This window comes from Besnoitia besnoiti, chromosome VII (assembly GCF_002563875.1).
Source record: "Besnoitia besnoiti strain Bb-Ger1 chromosome VII, whole genome shotgun sequence".
NCBI classification, from domain to species: domain Eukaryota; phylum Apicomplexa; class Conoidasida; order Eucoccidiorida; family Sarcocystidae; genus Besnoitia; species Besnoitia besnoiti.
The window spans coordinates 221,812-230,323 of NC_042362.1; the positions used below are offsets into that span (position 1 = coordinate 221,812).

At 55.2% G+C, this 8,512-nt stretch overlaps 1 protein-coding gene across 1 annotated transcript; it reads left to right on the forward strand.

The window, feature by feature from the left end:
• Window positions 1-486: 486 nt before the first annotated feature.
• Window positions 487-7,458, forward strand: BESB_076210 (peptidyl-prolyl cis-trans isomerase; the record flags this gene model as incomplete). The annotated part of the gene is made up of 14 exons (XM_029365982.1): window positions 487-719; window positions 1,351-1,424; window positions 2,084-2,187; window positions 2,647-2,718; window positions 3,051-3,301; window positions 3,666-3,735; window positions 3,955-4,089; window positions 4,495-4,576; window positions 4,968-5,039; window positions 5,350-5,424; window positions 5,766-5,915; window positions 6,255-6,372; window positions 6,996-7,089; window positions 7,417-7,458. The coding sequence occupies 14 exons, from the start codon at window positions 487-489 to the stop codon at window positions 7,456-7,458; spliced, it is 1,572 nt and encodes a 523-aa protein (XP_029217413.1).
• Window positions 7,459-8,512: the final 1,054 nt, after the last annotated feature.

The following is an 8,512-nucleotide window of genomic DNA, read 5'->3' on the forward strand; positions in this document are numbered from 1 at the left end:
GAGCCGCACACTGGAGACGCGCGGCGCGGCGCAGGCCGTCGGCGCTTCAAGAGGAGTTCGTCGCGAGAGGTCTGCGGGCACTGCGGCAGCAAAGTGCTTCTGCAGAAGAGAGAAGAAGGAAAGCGAAATAGGTCAGGGTTCAGGGGCGAGACTACGGCAGGGGGGAGACCGGCGGCGACGTAGACACCTTGAGGCGCGAGAGAAGGCGCGAGGAGGGATGTGAGAAAAGTCGCGCCCACGCCTTTGTGGCAATTCCTGGTACGTTCACCTCAAATTCGACTTCCTACCCGTCGTGTGCATCCACTTTGAGTTTTTTCAGCTTTCTGTCTTTTCTCGTGCCCTTTTTTCCCCTTCCTCCTCCGTGGAGATTCGCTCTCTCTCGCTCTCTTTGTGTGGCGCTCGCGGCTCTCCTCCTCGCTTCGCCCGTCTCGCCCGTTTGCGATTCCTCTCGCGCTCTTGCTCGTTTTTCTTTTTTTCTTCTCCACAATGGTTCAGGAGGCCTGCTGCGGGGGGCGGTGCGACAAGGCGGCGGAGAAGAAAATGGCCTGCCACGAAGAAGACGACTGCTGCGGCGCGAGCCACGGGCACGGCGGCTGCTGCGCCCACGAGGAAGAAAGCGCGCCTGTGGATCTCGAGAGCATCGTAGACGCCGGCGAAGAAGTCACCGACGGCGACAAAGGCGTTTTCAAAAAGATTCTTAAGGAGGGCGACGGTCCCACGTAAGTCCAGTCGCGCAGCGAAAGCCAGACGCGCGAGAGACACACGCCACCCCGCACACAGCCGCCACTCCGCCGCGCGAGGGGTTCACTCGCACGCATCAAGAGGTAAAGAAAAGGCGCCTGCCAGGCTGACATGTCGAGGGAGGGTTCATGACTAAGTGGCGCCTTGCCTAGTCGAGGTCTGTGCGGAGAGCACGCAAGAGGGAAGAAATCGACCTCTCTGTAGAGGCGTGGGATGCGGAGGGGGGAGGCTTGTGGACAGCGGCGAGCCCGCGAGAGGAGATGTCTCTCTCGACTCGAATGAGCCTGAAAAATGGATGCGCAGCCGCTCGGTGGAAGAAATAGGCTGCAGCGCGTCACGCGCACACGCGGCAAAGAGCAGAGTGGAGACAGAAACAGAAAGTCGAGAGAGAAAAGAAGAACCTGTAGGGATTGGGGCCGCCGCGAGGACAGCATTCGGTTGATGGATCAGAGCCGCGTGGCTCTCCCCTCTTCCGCTGCGAAGGCGTTTAGAGCGGTTTCTGCGTCTTTCTCTTCTCAGCGAGAGACGGGTGAACCCCCGTGTGCGCTGTCGTGGGCAGTCTCGCGCGGATTAAATTTTCTTTTCTTTTTTGCAAACTCTTCTTTCCAGGCCGCAGCCCGGCGAGGAAGTCGTGGTGCACTACACAGGAACGCTCAAGGATGGAACGAAGTTCGATTCATCGCGTAAGTCGCCAGTTTCGGTTTGCTTCGGTTCCTGCTTCGTTTCTCGCTTGCCTGCTCTCGCTCGACTGTTGCTCCTCGCGAGCGGCTGCAGCGGGAGGGAGAGTCGACGGCAGGCGGCGGAGGGCGGAGAGACGATGGTGAGCCGCGCGCAGGAGGCTTTGGACACGTCCGCAGCCAAGCCGCGAATCCACAGCGACCTAGCGGCAACGAAGGAGAGCGGAGAGGAGAGGGAGGGATCGGTGCGCTGCGTCTCCCGAAACGCACACGTGTGGCCGTCAGCGCCTCCTCTCGCTTTTGTCCTCTCTCCTGTTGCGTCTCTTTCTCTCTTCCTTTCTCTCCCTTTCTCCCTCGCTCTTCTCTCTGTCTCTCTCTGTTGCTTTCGAAGAACGAGGGTAGGAACGATGAGAGAGAGAAGGGAGCAGGCAGCGAGAAAGGAGCAGGAGAGAGAACAAACGTAGAAAAAGAGGCCACGAGCAAGCGGACACGGCCCCTGCGGCGCCGTGCGTCCTTTCGCGCTCTCTTGTGCCAGCGATCACGGGAGGAAACGCGGTGTCTTTTTCGGTTCTTTTTTCTGTTTGCCTCCTGGGTGCCTTGTTGCGTGGGGCGCAATTGCCTTTCTCGGGTTCACGCACGGGTTCTTGAATTTTTCTGTTTTTCAGGAGACCGCAACGCTCCGTTCAAGTTCGTCATCGGCGAAGGACAAGTCATCCGCGGGTGGGATGTCGGCGTGATGAAGATGAAGCGTGGCGAGCGCGCCATGCTAGTGAGCGAAAACTCGAAATCTGTTTCCTCGCCTCTCCACACCATCCAGTCGCAGTCAGCTCTGAAAAATACGCATAGACGTGACCACACAACATATTCACCTGTATCAATGTAGGTATATGTGTAGTTGTATATATATATATGCATGTTTGTTTATATGTGCATAGTGGTGTATGTGTATGTATATGTATTGTATATATATATCTTTCTGTGTAGCAATTTTTGTGTATTTGTATGTATCTAGAGTGAATGTGGAGGGTATTTCCAAAAATGCATGTGTGTGTGTTGCGCATGGGCCTACGCGTCAGGAGGAGTTTCGTTTGGCTGGTGTTCGCTTTTTTTCGCCTTTTTTCCGCGTTTCGTGAGTTCAGGTTCTCCACTGACGCAGGCGCGTGAGCAATCGCGCAGCAGGCGGCTTCAGCCAGGCGTTCTGAGTTTTTTTCTTTCTGTCTCTTCTCAGACGATTCAATCGAACTACGGATACGGCTCGCGAGGGGCGCCCCCGACTATTCCCGCCAACTCCGTTTTGAAGGTGAGCGCCGAAAGAGTCTCGCCGGCCCTAGAGCAGGAGGATTCGAGCTGTGAATTTTTATCGCGTGGAGCGGGCGTTTTTCCAGTTTTTCGAGTCTCTTTCTTGCTACTCCCGCGCCTGTCCGCCTTCGAGAGGCGATCGGCTGTGGGGCCCCCAGAGCGGCCGGACGACGAGGAGTGTGCGAGTGGAAGTTTCGCCGCGTTCGTTACCCAAAAGTGGCGTTTTTCTCCGCGTCGAGGTGAAGAAGACGCTCCTCCACCTTTCTTCTCTTCACTTTCAACTCCGTTTCGCTCTTCTCTTCCGAACTCTTTTTTATCTTTCCCTTTTTTCAGTTCGACGTGGAGTTGATTGACAGCCACCCGAAGCCGAAGAACAAATGGGAGATGACCGCCAGCGAGAAGTTGGAGGCGGCGAATCAGGAGAAGGAGCGAGGCAACGACGCGTTCAAGAAGGGCGCCTTCGCAGAGGCTGCCTCGAACTACCGCGAAGGCCTCGACTTCTTCGACTACGTCGACAACTGGAGCGACGAAGAGCGCGCGCAGCAGAAGCGCCTCGAGCTACCCCTCCGCCTCAACCTCGCCTCGTACGTCCACGCGCAGCACTCATAAAGCGAATAAATATCTCCACGCAGGCGTTGGAATGACGCGAGAGAGGAGAGAGGAGAGAGAACGAGTAGAGTGTGCGTAGCCAATGCGCGGCAGAAGAGGTGAATGGAGAGAGAGATTCGGCCTCCTGCGAGGCTACGCCCGCGTTGCAGAAGAATGCCTCCGTGTGGGGAGATCTCGCCGTCGCCGGTACATCTCTTCTATTCTTCGTTCTGCTGCATCTGCAGCTAGCTGCGGCTATCTGTTGAGTTGTCCGTGGAGAAGCCGTGAGTTGCCATCGGCGGGAAGAGAAGGTTTTTTCACCCGTCGTCGGAGTCATCTTTCGTGCGTTTCTTTGCTTAGCTGCTACAACCGCCTCGGTCAGTACACGGAGGCGATTGAAGAGACTACGAAGGCCCTCGCCATCGACAGCGTAAGCCAACGAGGCCTCCAAGGTGTCTCCGCGAGGTGAAGCTAAAAAAGGAAGTCACGGCGGTAGCGAAGACGACGCGCGGGGAGCTGAGTGAAGTCGCGCAGTTCGAAGCGACGAGACGCCGAGGAGGAGTCAGCGAAGAATGGGGGTATCTCTCTGGGGTCGTAACGGCCGTGATTCTCCCCTTTTTGGTTTTTTCTTTTTTTTTTTACTTTTTAGGAAAGCAGCAAAGCTTGGTTTCGCCGTGGTGTCGCGCGCATGGCTGTCGGCCTCCTGGACGAGGCACGCCGCGACTTCGTGCAGGCCGCGAAGCTCGACCCGAAGAACGTTGAGATTCGTCGCGAGTTGGAGAAGGTACCCCTGCCGGTTTTTTTTATTTTTTATTCGGATGCCGCGCTGCAGACAGCAGGAGAGCACGCGCGCTCTGCTGCAGGAGAGCGAGGGGAAAAAAGCGTTGAAAGCTGAGAAAAACAACGTCGTGAGCCCGCAGTGTGAAGCGTGGAGCGGAAGAACAGGAGAGCGAGACAGGACAGGGAAGGCGTGTGCTTTAGAGTCCTCTTTCGTCGTTCTTTTTTTGTTCAAATAAGTTGTGTGCGAGGTCATGTTTGCGGGCGAGGCGATAATCTGGGGTCTCGGTGCGTGCAAAGTCGCAGTTTTTTCCTCCTGTCGCCTCAATGCATCTGGCAAGAGAAAGAATCCAGATTGAGGCGGGGCTTGGAAATGCCCTGTGGATTGTATGTGGCGGTTCCGCTGCTGCAGTGCAAGAAGAAGCTGGAGGATATCCGGCAGAAGGAGAAATCGACTTTCGGCAACATGTTCAAAAAGGTTGACCTGTACACGGGTACGTGTTGACTTGGTAGCGCGTCTTTTTTCCTTCCATTCACGCACCAAGTCCCTCAGTCTCGGTCTCTCTGCTTTCTTTCTCTCGCGGGGGATCGCCTTCAAGTCCCTCACCGCCTCGCTTTGCTTTTCACTTCCCATCCCCTCCCGGGTCTCTGCTGGTGCCCGTAATGCCTCGTTTTCTTTTCTCCTCTCTTCGCGTCGCTTGGTCGGCGTTTGTCTGCGTGAGGCGTGTGGATTCGCGGGTTTGTCGCGCGTTTCGAAACAGAGCTCAACTCGCCGTGTGTATGCCGTGGAGGTGGAGCGACGTTTTGTTTCGCTCCTTTCCAGTGTTCGTGCTTCGCCTTCTTCAGCCTGTTGGCTGCGAATCCCAAATTCTTCTGGGCCTGCAGAGAAGCAAGGCGTCCGCGACCTCTCCAAGTGCCCCAGGGTGTACATGGACATCAAGGTTGGAGACGCGGAGCGTAAGTGTCTTTGGAGGCGCCTGCAGACGCGCATCGGTATGAGTTCTCCCGTGTGGCTGTGTGCATTTTTTCGTAACTTTGGGGGTTGATTTGTTGTGAGAGACGGGAGTCGCGTGGAGAGCGATGCGACCGTGCGCGCACAGCGAGATAGGGAGCTCCTGGTTAGACAGGAGAAGGCGAAGGCGGCGGCGTGGACTCGCGTGTGTGTCTCAGGGGGGGCTGAGGGACGGCAGGAGATCACGGCGTCTTTCGCTCTTTTTTCCTTCTGTTTTTGAGTCGAGAGTACGCTGCGGGTGTGATGGATGCACAGCGAAGCGAGTCGTGTTCGCCCTATACAGCGACACAGTTCCCAGGACTGCAGAAAACTTCCGAGCTCTCTGCACAGGTAGGCATATTTTTTGTTGAGGAAATCGATGCATGCAAGAGCCACACACTGCTTCCAGACGAGGCCGAAAAGACAAATTTGCAGAGCTTCGTTGCCGCTGCGTGTGAGCTTTATGGCGTTTGAGCAGTCACTTTTTCTGTGAAGAAAAGGAGCTTTGCATGTTTGCGCTCGGGGCTCCAGCTGAGGCGGATGCACTCGAACCGGGGAGGCCTCAAAGTGAGGGAGCGTCGCATGTTATTTTTTTTTTAAAAAGGCGATGTTTTTACACGCCTGAAACTCTGAGGGAACAGTGGGGCTCAGTGGCATGTGAAACAGCCTGTTGGATTTTTTTTTCGATTCAGGCGAGAAGGGGGACGGCAAGAAGGGAAAGCCTCTGTGCTTCAAGAACTCGCTCTTCCACCGCATTATTCCGGGCTTCATGATGCAAGGAGGCGACTTCACCAACGGCGACGGCACGGGGGGGGAGTCGATCTACGGACCTCAGTTCGACGGTGAGAAGAGGAGGCACGCGCAGGGGAGAAGACTTCTTCCTTCGCAAATGAGGAAAAAAATGTTGAAGCACAGAGACGGCCGGAGCCCAGGAGCAAAGAGACGCGAATGATAAGTCGCTCTCAATCTGTCGAGTCTCTTCGCGGCGCTTCTCCGCGCTTGTTCGCCTCTCAGGATTGGTGTTGACTTAGGATTCAACGTGGCCGCGTGGTGTGCGCATCGCTGAATCAGGGCAGATATCTCTGTGTCTTGCTCTCTTGCTCGGTGCCTGGCTGTCTTCCGCATCGAATTCTGAGGTGCGATCGGCGCCTGTTGCGCGTGACGGTTTTTTTTTTTTTTAGACGAGAAATTCGTGGATCAGCACACCTGTCGCGGCCAGCTCTCCATGGCGAACTGCGGCCTCAACACGAACTCTTCGCAGTTTTTCATCACCTTCGGCCCCGCGCCGCATCTGGACGGGTGAGAATAGACAGAAACGTGGGTCTTGCGTGGTTCGATGAGAGGACAGCGTCCGCAGACGAGCCTTTGTATCCCTTCCCCGCGTTGGCGTCGAGGCAGTCCTGTTTTTTTCGTTTCCGATGTCTGGGTGAAGGCCCGGCGCGGACATCCGCGGGGGCTCATGAGGAAGGAGCGCGAACGCGCTGCGAGACAGCGGGAAAGAAGACAAGTGACAGCTCGCTTTCTCCAACCTGGAGCCATTCAGTGCAGTTGCGAGGCTCGCCGCAGCTCCGTGTATCCGGAATGAAGATGCGGGCATTTAATGTCGCGTTCACCGCCTTCGAGAATCCGAGCGCGCGGCGAGTTTGCTGCGTTCTCGCGTGGTCATTCCGCTGGAACAGAAAGCCATCTATCAGCATGCGGGTTACTGCGAGGCTGCAGTCAGCGCTAGCTATATATATCTGCATATATGCACGTATATATGCATATACATATACGTATATATACATATATATATGTGTTTGTCTATGTATGTGTATAAATACATTTTTTTTGTAGATGTTTGGAGTGTGTCTGTCCGGTTTTCGGGTGGATAACGCTCGACACCGGAAATAATTTGTGTTTGTATGTCTTGTGCATTTCAGCAAGCACGTCGTCTTCGGTGAAGTCGTCGAAGGCCAGGATGTCTTGGAGCAGGCCGAGCATGTTGAGACTGACAAGACGAACGACCGCCCGAAGGTACGGTACAAAGAAAATTCGTTCAAATTCCTTAAAAAAATGAAATAAAGTGCACCTGCATTTCCGCAAAGGCACGCAGCGCGGATTGCAGGCGTGTGACCAGAGGCAAACCCGCAGTTCTGTATAGGCGTCGCGTAGTGCACCGTTCTGTCAAGACGCGTATACAGATGTAGTTGTTTTTTCCTTTTCGTATGGGAAGGGGAGAGTTGCATGCGCTGGATAGGTGAGAAATGGACTATTTTGCGTGACGACCGCGGAGAACCTGCACATCCGTGCTTGTGAGACCTCATTGCCGCCTTTCGTGTGGATTTCTTGAAATTTTCGCAGCAAGACGTCCTGATCGTGGACTGCGGCGAGTTGAAGGCCTAGAGAACAAAGTGGCCTCCGAGTTCGATCTCTCTCCAGTTGGCGGTTTCCGTGGAGTCAAAAACTCAGTCTTTTTCGTTCATTTCCCGTCGCACCGCGCTGAATCGTCCCGAGTCCTGAAGAGGCTTACACGCGAGTGCGCATCGTCAAAGAGTTCCCATTTTCCGTCTCCCCTGTCTTGTCTTTTTCTCCTCTTTTCTGCGTTCACACAAGAGGGAAGAAACACCTCCGCGAACGAGAGTGTCGCACACGGTTCTCCATCCTTTCTCTTCGCGAAGTGGCAAACAGCCACTTCGCGAAGAGAAAGCATGACGGGGACGAGAGGCAGAAGCGCTCTCTGGTTTATTGGACTCCCTTCCCGTCGCATGCGTGTGCGAGTGCAGCAGAGTGCTGGCTAAAGCTGTGGATTTCCAGATGGGGCGGTAACTAACTGGTTTCGAAATCGTGACCGAGAAACGGACGATCTCCTGGTCTTGCGAAGGAAACATCAATTTTCTGTCATACGTGCACAGCCGGCGCGCGGTGTCATCTCTCCTCGGGCGCCGCGCGGTGTCAACTCTCCTCGGGCGCCGCGCGGTGTCAACTCTCCTCGGGCGCCGCGCGCGATAAAATCTGCCGAATGCGTCCAGGGCGTGCACACAGCTAAAACCGCAGTCGTGCGAAGACGGTATCTATCTTTAAACTGCGTAGAAAAATACACCAAGTCTCGGTTTCAGTGCGTGAAAACAAATGAACTGCAGAGGGCACATCTGGGCTACATATAGCGCTGCGCTGCTTGCACGTGGATAGCAGCACGTTCCATTAGTGAAAAACACAAAAGCGGCGCCTCGGCCCTCACGTGATTGATGCTGCTACGAATGTGTAAGTAACGATACACGGCCTAGGTATGATCTCCATGTTCAAAATGCCTGCTTTGTTCGGAGGATATGGTGGGGTTTGGAGGCAAAGGCCTCTTAGCAGCGATCGTGCGGAAAGGGCAAGCGAGAAACGCATCACTGATGCGTTTCTCGCTTGCCAGCGAGGAAAAGGGCGGGGAGTGAATGGAGGTGCGAGATGC